The sequence below is a fragment of the Falco naumanni genome, chromosome 2 (assembly GCF_017639655.2).
Source record: "Falco naumanni isolate bFalNau1 chromosome 2, bFalNau1.pat, whole genome shotgun sequence".
Lineage (NCBI taxonomy): Eukaryota > Metazoa > Chordata > Aves > Falconiformes > Falconidae > Falco > Falco naumanni.
Genome location: NC_054055.1, coordinates 59,786,466 through 59,808,679, shown reverse-complemented (window position 1 = coordinate 59,808,679; position 22,214 = coordinate 59,786,466). Strand labels below are relative to the sequence as shown.

The 22,214-nt window shown below is 37.1% G+C and overlaps 2 protein-coding genes across 2 annotated transcripts in view; one reads left to right on the top strand and one right to left on the bottom strand.

Annotated features, from left to right (window-relative positions):
• The window catches only part of FGF14 (fibroblast growth factor 14), a 140,228-nt gene extending 124,428 nt beyond the window's left edge, over nucleotides 1-15,800 (top strand). The window contains exons 4-5 of the mRNA XM_040584473.1: nucleotides 9,283-9,481; nucleotides 12,056-15,800. Coding sequence (XP_040440407.1) covers nucleotides 9,283-9,481; nucleotides 12,056-12,192 — 336 coding nt within the window. The 3' untranslated portion in view covers nucleotides 12,193-15,800. The remainder of the gene's footprint in view (nucleotides 1-9,282; nucleotides 9,482-12,055) is intronic.
• Nucleotides 15,801-19,777: 3,977 nt separating this feature from the next.
• The window catches only part of ITGBL1 (integrin subunit beta like 1), a 138,862-nt gene continuing 136,425 nt past the window's right edge, over nucleotides 19,778-22,214 (bottom strand). Inside the window, exons 10-11 of the mRNA XM_040584472.1 lie at nucleotides 21,615-21,728; nucleotides 19,778-20,113 (exon numbers count right to left, since the gene is read on the bottom strand). Of these exons, the coding sequence (XP_040440406.1) occupies nucleotides 20,022-20,113; nucleotides 21,615-21,728 (206 nt within the window). The 3' untranslated portion in view covers nucleotides 19,778-20,021. The remainder of the gene's footprint in view (nucleotides 20,114-21,614; nucleotides 21,729-22,214) is intronic.

Genomic DNA, 22,214 nt, shown 5'->3' with positions numbered 1-22,214 from the left:
GACTTAGCTAATGTATTTTCTCAGAGAATGGATTACATTTGTTACAGAATGGTTTTGCCTTGCACTAGTCTCCTCAAACTGAGGTTCCTCTGGGCTTGCCTTTCATGTTCTTATGAACACCCAGTGTAAAACAGCAAAAGGATGACAAAGAGACATTAGCAAGAAGTTCATGTAATTGACCTACCCTAACTGACTTATTCATTCCAGCCCCTGTCTTTTATAATCATTTAGGCAGTGTAATTCATACACTGACAGGTCATAAAAAAAGGCTGCAAGCAGAAAAAATAGCTAACTACTGTAAAGAAAAAAGAAATATAAAAAAGTACATTAAAGTAGGCCACTTCTTAAACTTGAGGGTTTTTGCAACTTTTTCTAGCTTCTCAGCTTGTAAATTACACCCATTTAAAACTTTCATAAATTCACACATCTTTTGGAAGGAACATGTAGAACTGAAAGAGCCTAAAGTATACCTTACAAAATACCTCAGAATTTGCATCTATTTATGTTTACGTTTGCATTTGTAGAGACGTATGGACATGACATACAATCATACTCAGGGATGTCTGCAAATGCTATGTAACCCCACCATATATATTAAAATACACCGTTCCATCTGACATTGCACAATAGTAGCTAATTAATGTTAATATGCCTGTCATGCAATGGCAAAAAGTGGAATCGGTTTTCTTTATCCAGCACTTCAGTGTATTGCAGAGGAGCAGAGATTTCATTGGTGGTAAATGGTAAGAAAAAGTCATGCTTGGTTCTTTTTGGGTACTTGGCCATTTCAATAATTATTTTGCTTCTTTTCTTGATAGTTTATATTATTTGAGGCATTTGGATTACAGAAGGTTGTCCACAGTAATGACTGTAAGTGTCTGGATAAAATTGTGCCAAAAAATTCCACTGTTATTTGGAAAGGTTTGGTCTGTATCTGAGAGCACTCTGTATTCCTCCTGCATTATTCATCCAGGGACAGAATGGTGGATTGATGTGCGACTGGATGAGAATTTATTCTCAAGCCCATCATGGTTTGTTTTAACAGCTATGTTGTTAAATCCTTCCTTTCGGTCTCTTAATTTAGTGCTGTCCCATTTTTCCCTTGGCACTGACCTTTTCTAGCTGAGAACCCAGCGCTGTCTACAAGCTGATGAATTATGGCTGTTCTGAGTGGAAGAGACCGGGAAAGATAGGCTGGTTTACTCACATTCTTCTCCAAGATGTCCTATAACAGTAGTGGAAGAAAATATTCCCTACAATGCACACAATTTTTTTCAGTCATACTTTGGGGTGTGTGCCTTTCTTATTGACACTGGATTTCTTTAATCACAGATTTTGTACAGGAGATAAAAGATGTCTCTCTGTGTTGACACAGCAAGGAGTTATAGTTGCTGTTTAAGCTGAAGCCTTAAAGCAGGTATTTACCACAAATTTAAATCTCAAGGGAAACCAGGTGTTGAGGATTAGGTGGGGAGGAGATTGTGCTCTTGAAGAAAGAATATCTCTTTTCATTGGTACAAGGATTCTGGCTGCATTTCCTTTAAAGCCAAGAACGTACTCAAGCCAAAACCCACACATTTCTGTGAAAGTTCAGAGTGGGACTAAAGCAGAAAAATAATTTAACCCACTTTTATATGTCTGTGAGGATGAAGAATGATATTATACTTGACCTTACACTGTAGTACCTGATGGTTTTCTGTGAGCTGCAGCCCATTCTAAACCCAGTTACAAATTTGGCTTATTGCTAATTTTTCTAAAATTCATTTTGCTTCTTTTATTCAGGTAAGGCAGTACATTTTTAGCAGTTCTTCTCTTGAACTTCTGTTGAAGTATTCTAGTTTTAGCACATAAATAAATGCCATAAAGACAGTTTTAAAAATTAGCAACCTTTTCCAGGCTGCTCTCCCAAACTAAACAACTTTGATTCACTCACTGCAAATGTGAGGGTCATGATTCAGATCTACATGACAGGCTTAATTTCAAAAACATTTTTTCACTTTTGGAGTCAAACTGTATATATCAGAAATGCTTATAGCAAGGAAATTTTGTTCTCTTTCAGCGATGTCCCACCGAGTTGATGACTCTGAATTGTAGGTATCCATCAAGAGAACATAAATAACTGAGCACTGCTTGTGTTATAATACTAACTTCTATGTGGATGGTGAGAGAGATATGTGATTTCTCCTGGCTAGTGTATATTAGTAATTTGGGATCATTCTTGAAGATATTATTTAAAATATGCTTTTATCTAACATCATTTAGTCTTGCAAATGGTAAATGATGAGTATATGCTCTGCCTTCCGTACAAAATATTATTGCCTTTAATAAATTACAGTTTGATATGACCATAGATGCCAGCTGTAAGCAAAGCAACCTTTCTGTTATGAAACAAGGAATTTTTCGTAATCCAAGCTGTTCTGTTTCAATCTGGACAGAAAATGAAACCAAATTCAGGCTGTGATCAACACTGTCTTAAAAACACACAAAAATCTGTCCAAACTGGGTTTTATTAGTCTGTCTTTATATATGCTATGCGGCTTTTATTAATCACCTTATTTTAGGTGCCCATGAATGTACACGAATAAAAATATTGCTACATTATTAACATTAGCAGACGTATGCCTGTTAATTAGAAATCCTAGTGAAGTAAGTGCTAATAGTTGCAATAGCATAAATTCACATTTACTTTTACCTAAATTTTGTCAAACCCTGCGTTTTGTTTCTTTAGAAGCAGTGCTATTCACATCTTCAGGTCTTTTAAAAAAGTAAAAGATGAGAGATAGGAATTATAGCTAAAAGTTTTGGGTTTACATGCTGACATCCTTACTGCACCCTCAGTGATTCTTTAACCAGAAAGAACATCCCTGATTTTTTACCTGCATGATATCAAGTCCTTTTTTTTTTTAAAAAAAAAAATGATTATTTTTTTAAAGTTCTTGTGTTTAGGAATATTCCAGAGAACAGAAATAACACTAGCTCTGAAAAGCCAGTAATGGTGTCCTTTGACTGTTGTAGTCTATTAAGGAAATTTTCTGTCAAAGACCATGGAAAGTATGTGAACGGACTTCTGAGCATTTGCTCCTTTCATGGGGTGTCTGTAGCATTTGCAGGTTCATCTATTACTGCACTTTATTTTGAAGCTTTGTTAGTAAAATCACTGCAGACTCTGTAGTGGTAGCTAAAGCTTCATGTTCCGTGGTATCTTACTTGGCCAGTTTGCACATAGAGAATTCTGTTCTTGTGGTTTTGTGTTTAAAAATTATGCTTGTATTAAGGGGCTTTTAGGCCCAGACCAGCTAAATGTCTTCTTAACATACAGGGAGCATAATATCAATTTCTCCTTAATCCATAAAGTACCTAACCATGTATTGCTGGGTTTTCTGCCCCTTGAAGGTGAACTCAGAACAAGATCATTTTGACCTGTAGCCTTTTGGCCAGCTCAGGAGTTGGAAAGTTTTGGTGCTGTGGATGGGAAATCTTGAGTAACTTTTTTATTCTCTTACACCACCATTTGTCAAATAGGTATACTGTAAGAAGGTAGTCTAAATCACTTAATTCAATGTGCAGCAAGTCAGAGAAATATCAGTTTAAATTCTCTTGTGCAGGTCAAACCTCCAGATCTTACAGGTCTCGCTGCATAAATACGTCTATGATATGGCCCTTTGCCCTTCTACAGCACTGCAGCTCTTTTCTGGGATCTCATCGTTTCACTCCTCGGTTACTCCAGCAACCTCTCCTCCTGCACTGAGCAACATAGTGCTACCCCCACAATCTCCATCCAGAAGTATGACGCAAAGTTCATTTCCCAGATTCATTATTTTAAATGTATTTCTCTTCTGAGTGCCTTCTCATTAAACACAGACTGCTTCTTGTCAATTTTAAGGCCCTTCTTTATGAGTCATTTCCAACCTTTCTATCCACTATTAAAATATCACTTCCTTCTTTTGATTCCTGTGTTGCTAGCCTCTGACCCCCAAAATAACTTTGTGCTGTCTCTGTGCTGCTTTTCCCACTCCGCAGAAGTTTCCCATAAGCCTCCACAGAGTTTGTGTTGTCCTTTCGCCAGACTCTTCTTAAAAATCCTTTTTCATCATTCTTACAAAAAGTGTTTGCTACCCAGCTACTAGCCTGCTGTTATCATTGCCTGGATATTTTGGAGGGTTTTTTTGCCCTGTATCAATCACTATTGGGACTGAGAGTTGTTCACATCAGGCAGAGTCTACTTGGTCTTTGCTTCCAAAGCACTGAGGTCCTGTTCCATGACCTGGACTTCTAAGTGCAAATAATAAATAGTATCAGGGTTTGGGGTTTTTTTACAGTGCTTTATTAGAGTGGCTGTTCCTTGTCTGGCGATCTCTTTGAGTGTGCCTTGAAGTTGTGTTTTCTGCTTGGCAGCTCCTGCAGCTGCACTTTTGCTGCCCTGCGTGATGATCGAGTCCCGTTGTGCCCATCTCCAGGGAATTCCACTGCCTCCTTATTTGCTGCTGGCTACAATTCAAGAGGCTGACTGCTAGCTGTATAATTTCTGTGTGCTGTAACTAGAACAATACCCTCCTTTCCTATTTTTCAGAATAAAACACAAGTCTAAAGAGGCTTGAAGGTTCAAGAGTACAAGGTAGGAAACTTGTGGAAGCCCTTGTCCTTGGAACTGCCTGCTTTGATGACCATGGTAGAGCTGTGGTCTTACACTTTCCGCATGGTGTGAAGTGGAAGGTTCCTTTTTATTTAGCCCCGACACCTCATTATGATTCATTTACTGAACAGAGTTGTAGTTTAAAATTGCAGGTGTTCTTGTAATTTTTAAACAATATCTAGAAGCTATATGGCTAGCTGTGTTGTCACGCTAGTTTGCAACTCTGGTTTGCAGCATAGTTGTCTTGTTCATAGCTGCATAATTATTTCTTCCTTCTGAGTCCTGTAGTAAAAAAAGTACATGCTTTGTAGGAATTAGTTTAAGTGAAGGGCCATGGCTACAAATGGACATGTCCAACTTCATTAAAGCTAGCTAAACTGAGCAGACTAAATTGCGAAAGCCCAGAAACTGGAAGTTGCACTGATTACTTATTCAAATATTTTCATTTACTCGATGACTTGTGGGACAGTAAAGCATGCTGTACTTTGATTTTGAACTATAGCCATTTACTACTGCGCCATATTATTGACTGGCATGGAGGCCTAGCTTCATCATGTCAGACTTCAGCCTCTGATTGGTAGAAAGACATTACTTGGTAGGGAAATCATCTCAGTTGTCATCTAAATCGCTTTGCAATAGTCCTTATATCTCCATGTTGAGAACACAGGTAACCTGATCTTCATACAGGCACTCCTAAGTTTGAGATGTGAGTGATGGCTCTTTATTTCATTAGTGTTTTGTTCTTAAATTAAAGTCGATTCTGACACCACCACATGGCTCCATGAGCTAAGACTCCACCATTATGATGGCCAAACTCCAATGCTGAGTTTTGGCAACACTGGTGGGGACTCCAAAACGAAGAACTCTGCAATGACAGACTTTTTGATTCCAGGAGTTGGAACCCACGACCTGTGTGTTGTGATACTTATTAATGCTATAGCAACCAGGAGAATTAAAACATCTGAAAATAGGACTCACAGCAACCAAAAGCTTGATGGGAAGCTGGCAAAAATATCCAAGTGAAAATTCTTCTCAGCAAGGTGCAATTTAATACATCCTTCACTTCTCTAGGACCCAGATTGCAGTTTACAGCCAAAACCTACTCCTGGGGTTTTAGAAATTGGCAACTGGTATATACTTTATTTTTCAAATGTTGCTTTGACAGGAGAAAACCACCTTTTATATAAGACTTCAGGTTAAGTCTGGGCACTGATCTTGGAAGAGAAATCCTGAACACAAATTCCTGTTTGTTAGTCATGTATGTTTTTGCAATTTATTCATTCACTTCCTAATACAAAATGTCCTGGGATCAAAACCCAGAAAGTCATTCTTGCAAGGAAGATCTAAATGACTTTCAGCTAGATACAGGTTGGATACAGATAGGCAGGTAGCCTAGGGGAGTGCTTTCACCATTGAGTTTCTCATAAAATGCCATTGTACTGCCTTTCCCTCCAGCAATGGCTTTGAATAAAGTCGTGTGTGGACGATTTTTTTTTTTTTTTTTTTATGTCAGTGCTGTTAGCACATTAGTAATTTTCTCAGAGTTCTTGCTGGGTTGAGTCTTAGGTATACAGATCTAGATTTGTCCCAAGTACATGCAGAAACAGCATCTTAGGTGTCATGGCTACTTACTGGAGAAAATATAGGTGCTTACAGATTTTCAGCCAGCTGAGATGGTGTCTGAGACAAGGCTTTAGATATCACTCTTAACCTAGAAATATTCAGTTTCCACCTGAGCCACAGGGAAGGTGCCCATTTCGGAAGTCCCTTTCTGAGTAATTCTTTCCTTAGAGGAAATGGTATTTGCAGTTCAATATAGTCATCACCAGGTGCCTAATTTCCATTAATGAATACTCCCCACATCACTGTTATAATACATCCCCACAACTATTAGCCTGCTTTAAAGTAATGAATATTTAAGTGACCTTTTTGACTGAGAGTTTATCCTGGGCAGAACTGCACCCTAATATACTGGATGACTGCAAACTGCGTCTGAAGCTGTTACGCTACCCAGGCATCTGGAGTAGGATAGCTTCATTACTTGTAGGCCAAATACAGTATTTAGGTTTGGCTCTTCTCTGTTTGCCAAAAAAAATTAGCAGACTTTTACTTTGCTTTTTGTAACAAAGACATAGAAATTATGCCCGTTTGTCCAGTCTATCAGTCTGCATTTAGGAGTAGCCAAGTAATTGTGTTGACATAATCAATTTTCTTTGACTTGGTAAAGTAAATACCTACCGCTTCATATGCTGTGCGCTGTCAGCAATGCTACTGTACATGCCAGAGAAATGAGAAAGAGCCAAGTTTGATTCAGAGGAGGGATATGATTTGAAGGAATCATACTTTAGTATGCAAATGGATATTGTTTGGAAAAACACACAAATAGCGTTTACAGGCAACCAACCATTTCTAGTATGGGGGAGCATGGAATGACAAACAGCTTTTGTTTATAGCAAAAAAAAGTGAGTATTGGCTAAGAAGTAGTGTTTATGATAATTGAGCTTTACAAGGAAGTGAAACTTAGTGGGGAACACAGGGGGTAGCATTTGCAGTGAAGCAGGTAATAAGGAGAGCTGCGTAGGCATTTCCTGATTAGCATCTGCTGTTTCAACAGCTGAGGAACATGACTTGCATGTAAATGCTTGTGCTAGGCTTTAACAGGCATTCCCTCTAGCATGCCGCCTTGCCTTCTGTTTTTATTTTGAGTCTCCTTGAGCCCTACTGTGATTTGGAATCAGTGGAGGATAAAGGAGAGTAACACAAACAACAGATGTCTTAAAGTCTTGGAACAGAGAGAGAAAAAGCCCTGTGGCAAAGGAGAAGGTGCAGTTAAGGTATTTCCATTCAGTAGTTTTGATGCCTTTGGTACAGACTGTATTTGCATTTCTGCATGTGTACATATATACTGTTGTGCACACAGGTGGTAAAGAAGTAGCAGTGCAAAAAGATGGCCATTGCACACAGCAGAGAATACTTTTTGCATCCTGTATATGAGTGTGACCTGTAGACACTAAGTGTACTTGTTCAAACAGACAAAGCAAGCTGGTTTAGGGCAGGTTTGCAAATTATTTCCCAACTGCTGCAGTAATTTATTTTAGCCTGTTGCTGGATAAAATTAGAAGCATTTAGGTTGGAAAATTCCTATAAGATCATCAAGTCCAACCATTAACTCAGGACTGTCAAGCCCATACACTAATTCTTTTTATTTCAGGCTAAAAGATGTTCCATAATTGAGAAAGCTAATAGTACGCATGGTGTCCATCAAGACAGCTTTGCTTACAGGTGGTAACTTAAGCCATGGCAACACAAATACTGTGTACCCCGATGTGAGGAGAATCCGGTTATGCACTAAATGACATTTAGTGCAGATGCAAAAAAGTACTTCATCTGTGCTTGCCGCTATGGGGAACTGTGGCTTTAAGGACTGCAATTTCCAGAAAGGAAACCTGTGACAGAAACAGCTGTGAAATTCTTAAAATATACAGGCAGCTAGAGATGGCATGGAGACCCTGAAAACACATTGCCCGCTGAGTGTTAACTCGGTACTGCGTGGGGCTGGGAGCAGAAAGATGGGCAGGGAAAAGAAAAATACTGTGAATGGAGAAGTAAAAATATACTTCATATTTCCAGATTTTTGCTTCTTGGGAAAAGTAACTGAAAGAAATATAAAAAAGAGAAGTCAAGGCTAAGAACCTTTTGCTCTGAAAGCTTAGCAAGCTAACTTCCACTTTTCCCCATCTACCTCCTCCTTTTATGTCATATCTTCCACAGGTTTCAGCAGATGGGTCCAAAGACAGAAAATCACACTCACACAAAATCCTATTTTCTCGTGGTATTTTAAATGCAATTTTATTTCCTTATTAACTTGATGTTTTTTTTCAAAGGATTTTGGTAAACTCTGTCTCAATATATTTTCACACTGTTTATTTTGTTATTTTCTTGTGTATTAGAAAAAAAATTAAATTATTATTTGGCTACTGATCTACTGAAATTTGTTCTTAGGTTAACCTTAGTAAAGAGTTGAGGACAACTGCTGTGTTACTGAATGTGAATTCTGAAAAGCATTCCAGTTTTGGGATGAATGTTAAGGATGTCAGTAGGAATTATTTTTCTTTGTACAGATATTTGTACATCAAAATAGTGTTTTCTTGTGGTGTTTCAGGCCATGTGGACTCTAGGAAACTTATACATATTTTAATATTTAGGTAGCAACATTTTTTAAGCATCAAATATTGGTTGTTATAAGCAATAAGGGAGTTTCTTGCATTTAGTATGTGAAAACTGAACAACTGTTTTTTCATTAATGCTATTTTAGCATAGACCTTCTTAATCTTTACAAGGATATCCTATCAGAAAAATAAGCACAATAATAATTATGCCTGTTTTTTCAATAGCACTTCTATGCCTGTGATGCTTCCTCTCTACTTTGAAAATATACTATCCCTGTTGCACAGATGGGGAAACAGAGGTATCCATGGGAGGTGGAATAACTTCACCTGGAGGTCTTCTGAATGAAGACAGATCTCCTGGTCTCAAAGCAGAACCTTATTATAAGTCATATATTAAACTTATCAAGAGGTATTTGTGAGTTAACAAAACAGAAGCCACAACTTAGAGATATCATTTAACATTTGCTTTTCCTCTCACAGGAACTTTTTACACCGGAGTGCAAATTCAAGGAGTCTGTTTTTGAAAATTACTATGTAATCTACTCATCCATGCTCTACAGACAACAGGAGTCCGGGAGGGCCTGGTTCTTGGGGCTGAACAAAGAAGGGCAGGTCATGAAAGGAAACAGAGTGAAGAAAACAAAACCAGCAGCTCATTTTCTACCCAAGCCATTGGAAGGTGAGTCTCGGTCCATTGCTGGCAGATCCTCCTATAAATGTCACAAGAAGAAGAGGGAATGGTTTCTAAAATACCCTTTGTGAATGTGCGTGCCCCGCACAGGCGCCTTTCCAAATGACAGTCCCCGGGATTCATGGAGCAGTTTTGCGCTTCAGCATAGTGATGCTATAAAGGCAGATGTAAAAACATTTTTTTCCAGGGATTAAGAGGTCATTTTGCAAGAAAACAAACCTTTTGTGGAAGTGCATTGTGCTGTTTTTAAAATATTCTCTTGGTAGGGACAAAAGCTGTTGTGAGGCTTGCAGTGAGAAAATAGTCCTTGCATTAAGCAAGAATGAAATAATGGATATTGTAGGATAATTGGGAGTTATAAAAGGAATGGATGAAATGTCAACATTTCAAAGTAAAAGCTTTCTAATACAAAACACAAAGGTCTCTTTATAAAATAAATCATACTGTATTACTTAGCCGGCTGATGTAATGCACATAACTTGTGAAAGTTGGCCTTCAAACCAAGACAGAGGCAAATAAATGTCATACTAAGCTTACACACCAAAATGATGTCACACATTATCTGAAAAGTACATCCATTTATATCTTGGAACTTTTTGGATTATCCTATGTGTTCTGCAGGCCTTTATAAACCTATACTGCTTTTTGCTTCTTGTCCTGATGGCACCCCAAATTTCACTGGTATTATTGCTACACATAGCCTCAGTTATTCTGAAAATTATCTCATTACTTAACATCTGAAAACACATACCTAAGTAATGATTTAGTTAGCAGTCCAATTTCTTTTAACATTTTAACTTAGATTTTTTTATTAAAGGATCATTTTGTTAAATTGTTTAGAGTTTCATCATAAGGAAAGAATCTGAATAATCCTATGCTTTAACTTCATTTTGAACTCAGGCTAATGCCTTCGTGCTTTCCTTGTCTTGCAAATGCTTATGGTATTTCCATGAGTTCTCAACAATACTGACACTTTATATCTCAATTCCTTTATATTAAATTGTAAGAATTTTAGGGAGGGAAAGCCAGTGCATTTTTAAAAGCAACGTCAATCCATGTAGATTAGGAAAGAAGCTACTTTCTTTATTAATGTCTGAATGGTCAGACTATCAAAATAGTTTAAATACGGCTTAGCAATAACTTGCCCACGAGACACATCAGATATGACAGCTCTGCTACCTAATTCCTTACTTTGTAGTTCCACCTCATGTTACTCAATATTTCTGTAGGTCATGGTGTTATTTCATTAAGTTCTTTTAATTAATCAGTAAAGTGTCCTAAACACAGTTATGGGGGTGCTCTGAAGACATGGATCACAACCAGCCATATGTACTCCAGAGAAGACATTGGATTTCAGATTTTCAGAAGCCATAAAAGGATTTAGATTATGTCACTAGAAATGTTAGAACAAGTATTTGATTAGTTAATGATGCTATGAGACCCTTCATATTTATTACGAAACTTCACACCATTGAAGATCAAGGTCAGTACTTTGATGCTCCAGCTTCTTGCTCTAATTAGCCAAGGGATGAAGGGATTGTGCTCTCTATGGCAGCACACAGACAGTCCCAAAATCATAGTGTGATGATTAATTCCTTTGACTGCTTTGACATCTCCTTTAACGTTGCTCTGATATAAATAAATGCTACTGAAGTTAGTTATAAGTGGAAATATTACCTGATTCAGTGACATGGAAAATTAAATTGAATTATCCAAGAGCATTAATCATGAAGGCAGCATAACGCTGGAACTGTGTAATTGAACACATGTATTTCCTCAATGAATTTAAAGTGGTTAGACAGGGACTGAAGCCCAGCAACAAACTTTTAACTCCTCTAAGAATTCAGTTAATAGTTTAATTAGGAGTTTCCTGTACTTCTACGTTCAGTGGAGATCAGTGGCTACTGCATATGTTTTTGGAAAGGAGTAAGAAAAAAAAACCAAACCTCTTGTATAGTCTCCACAGCACTGTCCTGGACATGTCTTCAGTATGCACTTGAAGAGATCATGGCCAAGCTCCTCAGATGTGGGAGACAGATGCACAAATAACTTTGTAGAACTGGACCCAAGCCTAGTCTTGCAACGTAGGACTAAAGAAGAATGCTTAAGTCTAGACAAATGTATCATATGATCCCATTTGTTAAGCATAATCTGTCTTACGTTTTACTTATAAAAACTTGTGAAATATTTATTTTAGGGGTGTGTATACACACACACACACACACACGTGTTTGCATATCTCTGTATATTTTTGTTTGTCTGACTCATGCAAAGACAGAACAGTAGTATTTCATTTCCAAGGCTTCTATAGTTTCCAATAAACAAGCAAGCACACAGTTTCCTGCTGTGTTTTTAGGTCAGATATGGAAGAAGTGAGAAATTTGGAAGGTCAAGAAAAGCTATCAGTCATGCAGCACAAGTAAATAGTTTCCCTCACATGCAGGAGGAACGTGGATTACATTACAGTATCAATTATTGTAGAAAATTAATCCTATTTGAGATGAGCTCTTAAATTAAATACATTCTTAAAAATATCTCTTCTTTTCTCTTTTCTCCCCTCAGTTGCCATGTATCGAGAACCATCTTTGCATGATATTGGAGAAACAGTGCCAAAGGCTGGGGTAACTCCAAGTAAAAGCACAAGTGCATCTGCAATAATGAATGGCGGCAAACCAGTTAACAAGAGTAAGACGACATAGCCAGATCCTCACAGGTGTTGTGACTTACTGAGTCCTGAGTACAGTTGAGTGATTTATCCTTGCCAGACTTCCCCTCTGCAATGTCTGTGGATCAGCTTGCGGCAAGTCGCAGACTTGCCCGTTGCTGTTTCTGACCTGAGTTGTTGCAAGCGGATAAATCTCAACATGTAACTCCACCCACAACAAGAAGACACCTGGATGAACCAGCTAAACTCAGACCATGGAATGCCCTACCAGATATTGGAATGCCTTTTTAATATCTTTTCTGTGACTGTGACACTTCATGTGAATGACATACTTCACAAATACACTTGATACCTTGCCTGCTGACAATTGCCCATAATCCCTTTTTGAGTCCAGTTTCAGCAAAATCCATGTGTTTAAGTTCGATTTTGTAGCACACAAATAATCAAGTAATTTCTAGTTAGATGCTGTAAACCTGTGCTATTATGGATTTCTCTTCTTCCCTTTTTTATAAGGCTGCTCGCTCCACTGTCTGTGACCTTTTGCAGGGATTGTGTTTCTCTATAACTTAAGTGTTGCCGGTGGCTCAGTTTTGAAAGCAATCAGGGAATCAGGAAGCCTTCAAAAACCTATTATTACAAATTATATCTATAAAGAATAGGATTGTTGTCTCTGGCTTACAATAATGATTAAACGTGAATACTCTTTAGTAACAGATACTGTGCTTCTGAGGTTGGCATTATAGTGGAGGGAAGAGTGTCAAACACAACCAACAGGAAGTCTTCTGGAACGAGTGTTTGGCATCCCCCTATAGTTTCTTTGTGTGTGTGTGTGTTTTATACATATCACAGGCTTACTGGTAATGGTAACATTTGCCTTGCCCAGCGAGCAAGACCCACTCATTTTTGGGAAAGTGGGTCCAGAGAATTTTGTAGGCCTTGTAGGCCTGAATTAAGGCTCATTTTTCATCTACTAAATCTTCATTGTTTGAGAAACAACCACCACCAATAAAAAAAAAAAATAAAAAATAAGACTAACCAGAATTGCGCTACCTAAATCCATTTCAAATATAATCCTTTCCTGTTTTTTAAGGAACTGAACTTAATGCCATTGTCATTTTTGGCTGAATCCCACACCTACTTAGCAAAGCATGGGCAAGGATGTTGTTGTGTTCTTTTTTGCAGCACCAATGCAAAGGGTAGTTACAAATTATAGTTTAATATTTCTGGTGTTTTAAAAAAAAAGTTTTAAAACTGGACATATTACAAAAGTTTATTTTTATTTTTAGCTAAGCATGCGAGTCCGATCCTATGTATCTCACTGATATCCCAGTATGTACCTCCACCCAGCTTCCTAGGATAATATGCCCACCAAATTGCTAGATTGAAGGTGCCGTGCCTTGATCTCTGTATACTGTACTTTCTCCTACATGAACCTAGAAGAAATCAAAAACATTATAAAATTGAAGCCTTGGATCATACTACCAGAAACACCAACTCTTTTGAGTTTGTCACTTGTGAACAATTAAACCAATGTTGTGGGGGGAGAGGGAAGATTTAGAGAATGCCACAGAGAAGCCACTGAAGTGTCGCACACTTAGTCACAGGCTTTCAGGAGACTAAAAATATGGGTACTCTGTGTATACTTCAGAAGGTATTTGTTTCTCAGAAAGGGCAACAAGGACCAAACTGTACCTCAGTCTGGAAAACTCTGTGGCAACACTCTCTTGGCCTCTTGCTGTTACCTTGATTTTTAAGGACAAAAAAAGGAAACTATCCATTCCATTTTTACCCTTGTATTTCTGGCAATTCATTTTATCACATCTTTGTGCTGAAGTCCCTAACAGAGACTGCTGTGGTTATTTCAAACTCCCTGTCTACTCAGCTGAACAACTGATTCAGTCTGAATGAAGTCTTCATGCTAGTTTTTAAACGCTTTCTGTATTTTATAAGCAACGTTTAGTGCACTCTTCAAGGAGGCTACTGTAAAGCTGCTAAATTCTAGAGAAATTTCCCCCCCCCCCTCCCCCCATAGGCCAGACTTCCTGGTTTATAAATGTGAGAACAGCAAGCTAACACTTGATGTTGGGTCTTTCTAGGGAGGGAATGAGTTAAGCATGAAACCCACTATCCATGTAGAGAAAAAAACATATAAACCTACTCAATACTGTGATAAAAATGCAAAGAAACTTTGACTTAGACTGTGCCCTTGCCTGCTAGCACTAAATACGTGTGTGTGGAAAGCAACGCTTTATTAAAAACTTCGGTGCACCCTTCTCATTCCATCTGGTCCAGTGGGATTTACGCACCATCCCTGAGAAAAGAAAACAAAACCAAAGCAACTCACATGGTGAGCTGGGGGCTTGCTTTCCATCTGGAGGAGCCATGGGAGGCAGCAGCCTTGATGTTGTACTATCTGCTGGGTCCCAGAGGAGGCCCCAGGCTTTCCTGCAATTATGAGAGCAGTACTTCACAATATTTTGAGTAAGATAATAGAGCTGAAGGCTGCATTCTCTTTCTCTCTCACCTGAATTTTGTAAGAGTTCACACAGAGGGATTATATGTGTTCACGTCCCATCCAGATGTCTTTTTATTCACCCAGTGTAAGAGCCTGGGGAAAGACAGGGCTGGAGATCTGGCTGAGCCATGCAAGGAGGTTCTCATTCATGGCCTGATGCTACATAAGTATTGTTTTCAATGTTAAACTTTTGATCCTGAGCAATTATGAACTGCGAGCCAGTTTGGGGGGCTATAATTAAGGCCAGACTTAGTTTTTGTAAGCAGTTAGTACATACTGGAAATACAGCATTTTATTTATTATTTTCTGGTTTTGTTTCTATGGGCTAAATCCATATGTGTGTCTAATCCAATGAATAGATGTCCTAAAAAATATTTTTTCTACTGTCTGTTTAAACATAGCAAAGGGGTCTTTGTGCTTTGTTTCCTTCCTTTAATTTTGTCTCGTCTCATCTGTTGCATGGGAAGAGGATGGCAAGAATGAACTGCATGTAGTAGGATATGTCTATCAAAGCACTGCTGGTCTGTATTACTAAATTTACATACATATATGCAAAGAGTTTGTCTGCATTGTACAGTTTGTGTTTATTCTTATTTGTTGTATCCACAGATTCAACATGATGAATAAAACATTTCTATAAAGGCATACCAGAAAACAACAAAAAAGTTTCTGTAAGAAGTAGACTGTGCAAAACATCATTGCACTGGCCACAGGATGGTGAAACTTCATGAAAATAGGTTGGCAAACTCAGTTCTCCCCTTTTACCATGCCAAAGAAAATTTTAGCTCCTTAATATAATACCTCTCTTGCTGTTCTCCAGGATAAGACTTCACCATTTTCTTCCCTCTAAAATTAATTTTGCTGTTAAGTGAAAGCTGTTTTCAACTGTCTGTTACTACTAACATACTGTACAGTAAACCTGATGGAATCAATTTGTATTTACAGGTTGGGGTTTTGTACTTACATGTCCAGCCGTCTGTGAATCTGCAGCATTCCAGATCTTTTGCATGCTTGCTTTGTATTTTGTTCTTCTGGGTTTTATCTAATCTCTGAGAGAGACTGTTTGCACAGCAATCCAAACTCATCTTACCATTTCATATGTTAACACTGCAAAAAGTCATTATCTCTTTCCTTTTTTCCCTGAAACCTGTATTTCAGCTACAGTTCTATTTGGCAAAATCAGTCACACCTGCACTGTTTTAGAAATCTAAAGTAGATATGAACCACTTCAACAAAGCACCATTTTGTTGTACTTCAAGAATTTTATAAATACACAAGAATCCTTATGAGATTGCTCATATGATAGAGCCTATAGAAAGGTGTCTATAGCTTTTACGTGCTTTGTATTTCACGTAACACAGCTTTTTCATAATTTGCAGGGGGGATTAGCCACTCTCAAATAATTTTTTAATATACTATCATTTTCACAAACTTTAACTTGTGTAGACTCCAGTTGGTTCTTAACAACCCCCCTCTCCCCCAAAATACAAAGCAATTCATTTTGACTATGGTATATACCTGAAACAGCACTAAGAAATTTTGACTTTATATATATATATATGTAGGTAAACTTTCTTTGGGTTTAAAACCACTGTAAACAAAGAGGTATGAAAGCAGGCAGTTTGGTCCATACACTACAAGTGTGTCTTGCTGATCCATCTGTCTATTGGTATAAAGAAGAAATTACTCAGCTCTATTCAAATAGGAACGCCAGTAAAGTCAGACTAAGTAGGTAGGTTATCTTTCTTTTAAATGCCTTTCTTTTAAATGAATTTAGATAAATTCATATTCTGTGCAATGTATTTTAAAATGTCTAGTAACAGAGGGGGTTTTGTGATGACTAATGCAAATCTGTGATTTATTTTTAAAGATGTAATAAAAGTTTTGTTCTATTACCTAGTCACAGAAATATTCAACTTAGCCTTCTTCATCCCAGTATCATTTAGCTACAAAATAAGATGACATTCTGTAAAGCAAAGGCAGTGCATCAGAAATGTCAGAGCAGGTACATGGTTAAAAGTTCATCTACATTTTTCTAAAAGACAAGTATGGCCAGGGGAAAAAGGGATCGCAAGTAGGTTAATAAATTTTAGAAGCAAATCAATCCTCACCTCTTTTATAGGCTATTTTACAGGTACATTACATACAATAGACATAATCTTGCAAGTCTATTGTAGAAACATTCGGCACACTTCTGGATTGTGTTCTTTCTCTCACAAGAAAGCAAGGCTATAGTACCTTCTGTTTATCACTCTAACCAGTACAAAATCCCCATTTATCCAATTTATTTTTGCCACCTAGAAATGCCTTTTGCCACAGGCCTGGAAACAAGATTTTATAGTCACTAGGTATGAAAGATCAAGCAGTATGTCTCACTCCCTTATGCCTCTTCCTGCTTTTACAATTTATGTATCTGGGAGTCCCAGCACAGGGAATGAGGTACAAAATCCCATTTTATTAATACAGCTATTATTTTCACATATGTAGAGTAATAATCTTACTTCTTCCAGTCTCATTTTTCTAGTAAGGAAATGAGACACAAATCAAATCTGCTGGGAGTTACATCACCAGTTATCTCAGCATGAAAAGCGGAGGGAATGTTCAAGCAACATTATAAGAAACAGAATTAAAATTGGAAAGGAATTTATGTACACATTATACTGTTAGTAGTCTTAGTTAATACTTCGAGGTTTATAGTCATAGCACCATTTTGTTTGATAATTTACATTTTAATGAAACATTGACAGTAGTTGTCTTAGAATATTCTAGTATTTTTCCATATTTACCTTTAATAAACAACTTGGATGACACTTTTTGAATGCAATGGCTATGTAATCCATCTAGTAGCCAAAATGTTGGAGTTGATGTTTTTTTAAAAAAACTTTAACAAGAAATCAGAATCACCTTACACTTTTTAAGTATAGAAATTTAAAATTAAAGCAAATTACAAAGTAAAATGCATCAAATATGACAATGCAACCCTCTAAAAAATTGTTCTTTTGCATATGAATGAGTACCTGAAATACCACAGCTTATCTACAGTATATAGAAATCTACTTACTGTGCCATAAAACATGTCATCTACTGAACCTAGACAAGAGTTCTGATTATTTAGTATTTTGTTATTACAGTACTAAACATAGATGGAATGAAATCAAGGGAAAATTTGTATCTTTCATTGTTTACACTCTGATTCAGCAGATGAATGTATATGCGAAAAAAACATTGATTATAAGATGATTCAAGTCAGTGGTATTCATAAAAATAAATAAAACCAACAATCTGTGCTGTCCAGACACCAGGGTTGACAAAATGCATGTATGTTAAATTTAAAGAAAATATTCCTGTTAAGCTCTACAGAGTTTAAAGGTTAAAAGTATAAAATATAAACTATAATTTCAAGATGAATTTTACTTTGAAGATTCTTTATACTGTATGAATACATTTTAGAACTCTGCCTGATATTTTGGTTATTTCAAAAAAAAAAAAATATCAGCTAGCAGCTTTGGGGTGTATGTCTCGTTATTTATCTGCATAACTCCTATATAAGTTATGCATGGATGTTTGGGGATTATACTCCCTGAGAACATGGGTTTCACAAGCTTCATTTTTAGAAAGAAGGAATCCCGGTTAAGGAAAAAAAATGAGTAAGAGAAAGAGCAAGGTACGTGGGAAGGGGGAATGATAAAAGTGATTAAATAAATGCATTCAATTTTTTTGCATTCTATTACACATTCTGTACCACTGCATTTTCCTGTTTCAAAATAGTCCTTTCTAAAAGAAAACTAATTTCTAGATTAATAATGGAAATATCTTTTCTGGTTGATATATAGTTCCCTTATTTCTGAGTCATGTACCTCTTAAAAAATCAGGACCTTGGCACCTAAACCACAATGTTACACTTTGGTATTAAAAATAAATATTTTCCAGCCATTTAAGCAATTTCTCGCTCAATCATGGTTTCACAAAATGTAAACACTTTTGAAACTAAGATGTATGTATCTTTTCTTGCTCTAAAGAATTCAAGGGCTGCCAAATCTACATGTACAAAAAAAATAAGAGACTCATATGTAAATAAATTAGGGAAGTCCCAATAGTTGTGCATCGTTCATAACTCAATGTGAATTTCACACTGAGCAGCATTTCACCATTGGAAAATAAAAATAAAATTTTTGTTCATACCACTGCTTTGTTTGTGTTTACTATATTAAAACTTTAATTGCTTTGTTGCCATTGTCTGAACATCTTTGGCTGAGACCAGGTTACTGCATAGCATAGCTGATTTTTCAAGTCAGTTGATCTTCAGGCTCCTCACTTCTATAAAAGCAGTTAAAATCACTGAATACCATGTGTGACTGCAATCTGTTTCAAACATTGATTTCTAATAGCATACAGAATTGTCATCCTAAAAGTTATTAGTATAACAAATTTTCATTTGCATTACTTTAGAGAGGACTAGGCAACTGTATATACATAGAACAGTATGATAAAAGTACATATGAGTTGCAGGATAGATATTCAAAATAGTTAATCATACATTTTTATCATTATTAGTTTCGTTCCTTATACTCCTATAGGTTATGTATTTGAAAGTATCATAGTATGTAGACTAGATAACCAACTTACTGACACGTTAACCACAGAAACTAAGAAGTTCTCTTGTGAACAGGGTCTGTTCAAACATTTTGGGTCTTCAGTCTATGGTTGTCAGGTAATTGGACCTCATTTATACAAATACAATTCTTTGACCAAATAAAAAATCATTAATGTTTTTATAAGGTTTTTTACAGCTTCTTTCAATTTATGAGCTGGTGCATAATCAGGATTGTTGGAAAGAAAAAAAGGCCAAAAAATTTATTTGTCAAACACCATAAAATTAATGAAATTTATTTTTGACAAATATTCAGCTAGTGCTACTCTTCTACAGGAGTATTGTTGCGTACTGATATGGAGAGGTGACAACCAAGTAAATAATATTTAATAAAAGGCTTTCTCACATCTTTTCCAAAGGTTGCTAAAGAAATAGGCATTAGGGGTGTAATCTCAGTCCCACTGAATTTACCAAAAAACTCTGGAGAAGTCCCACAGGGCCAGTATTTTATGACTTCACCTTTTAAAGCTTGGACTGCTCTACTCCCAAGGCATTTTTAGTTGGGTTTTTTTTTCTTTTAGTTTTGTCATGCACTTCTTTAAGGAGCAGGCCACTCAAATGAGTGTTCTAACGTATTTACACCCATGTACATGTGCATGCATGCACACCCACAGCCACAGAGTACTTCTGAAATTAAATGTTCTAGCAGCCTAAAGAAAAACAAACAAAAAACCTCCTCAGTCTTTGATGTCCTTTGTTAAGGGTATTCTCTGCCCAGCCAGATTTCACAAGCATTTCCATTCCAACCTTCCCAGCACTCACAGTTTCCACAGCTACAAACACCATTGCCTAGAACAAAATGAATAAAGGGCAATTACCATAATTGAAATGTACTACATTAAAATGTGTTTTATGGGAAGTAAAAAGCAATGCTAAAGTAGTAATATTGTTCCTTTATTGTTCCCCCCACCCCTTTTTTTTTTCTTTGGAAGAAAGCAATTACTGTACCATTGCATTAAGAAGCCACCCCTAACCTACACTTACAAAGCATTAATAGCATTCTCTCAATAATTCCATCAGCAGAATTGCAAATACTGTAATTATGCCACTACTATTTGTACCCAGCTGTTGAAGCTCAGTGTTCACACTGTACCTCTAGGTACAAGGAAAAAACAAGATTACTTTTAACTGTTATGCAGAAAGAAAAATATATAAAAACTTAAAACCAGAATAGCAATAAAAGCATCACTTTGAACATGAAAAACTTCAAACCTAAATTCTCAAAAATGCTAAACAAATAATATCTCAAACTCTCTATTGGATGGAAAATGTGTTTGCCCTATTTTGCAGTGGGGAAACATTAAGCATTGAGACCCATATCATCATTTTATTTCAGTGTTTTTCATGACTCCTGGATGCTCAGTTTGAGACCCTTACAGCCTGGATTTCCAACGTGAGCTCCTCTTCCAACTGACTTTATGAAGACCCGTGAATAGCCACTGCAGCCAAAGATAAGGCTTCCATTGCCTCTATACTGGCTACTTGCCCCCGGAAAAAGACCCTTACTAACAGGGTTAGCTGGAAGACACAATTTACTGGTGTCAGCCCTCCCACTCTCACTCTAATCGGCTTGCAGATTTCCTCCACATCTAATAATTGCTCGGTAAAGATTTTCTAAAATTAAGATTTGTAACAGGAAGCAGCCATTGAGTTAATTTAGCAATTCCCACGTTGCTTCTTGTCACTAGATTTGTCATGAGGGTTTGTTGGCAGCCTGCCTGTTTCTGTCTGCATCTGCCACCTGAACTCTCAGACAATGTTAAGGTGAAGCTGCTTTAATCACTAGCCATCACATCATAAGAAAAACTGTCAGGTATTTCTGCCTCCCACTGAGAACTGTCTGATTGCCAGGAAGCTTTGTTAACCCACAGAACTATGCCTCTCACCTACCAAAGATCATCATACAAATGAATTTTGTCTATGACTTAAATGCATTATACACATAGGAAGTCCAGTAAGAGAACAAAAGTTAAAGATATCTCATGATCACAGTGCTGACACTGTATATCCTTTGCCAAAAAGCAGCAACTTGTAGTCTATTACAGTGAAAATTGTTGATGGATTTCATAGCTGGCTTACTTATTTAAATTCATACTCAGGCTTTCAACTGTTCTTTCAAAACCTTAAGTTGATTATCATGCTGCACGAAGAAACAATTATAGCAGGTTTGAATAATCAGCAAATGCACTTCCTCTGTCAGTGGAGAAAGAAAAAGCTGGGCTTTGTCTCACATAATTCCCATCAACACAGTTTGTTTCTTGGAGCAATTAAGTGTTAGCCTGTACTGCACCTGTGCAAATGAGACCGTCATGTTTGTCACAGTCTCTGTCATCACATTCACAGAAATCGCCCGAAATGTACCATTCCTGTGGTGAACAGATGCACTTTCCACAGTGGCAGGAACCTGAAATCACAAAAATTATTACTCGCAGTCAAAGAGCACTGGCATTTTCAGACTAGAAAATAACGTCCCCAGACACACACCTGCACACATACACACGTGCACATATGCACAAAATTGCTGCCTAAGAAGCTCTTGCATAAAAGAAAATAATCAAGCTAAAAGCTTTTTGAATAAAGCATTTAGTATGAGTTAGGGCATGGTGAGATGTTACTACTAATACTTTGATTCTACTATTTCACTTAATCAGGACTCACATTTTGAAGCTTTCATTTCAGAGACCTACAATCAGGGCTGCTCCTCCTAGTAACTGTTCTTTTAATATATACTAGAAAAGCTCAGATTGTCCCTGACCCACTATTACTGAAGGCAATAAAATCACAACCAGGAAGAAAATGGCCCTCCTCATCTAAAGCCTTTAGAGACAAGTCTACAAAAGACCAGAGGTGCCTAAGACTAGCGTTTAGACCCTCAAAATCCTCATCCACA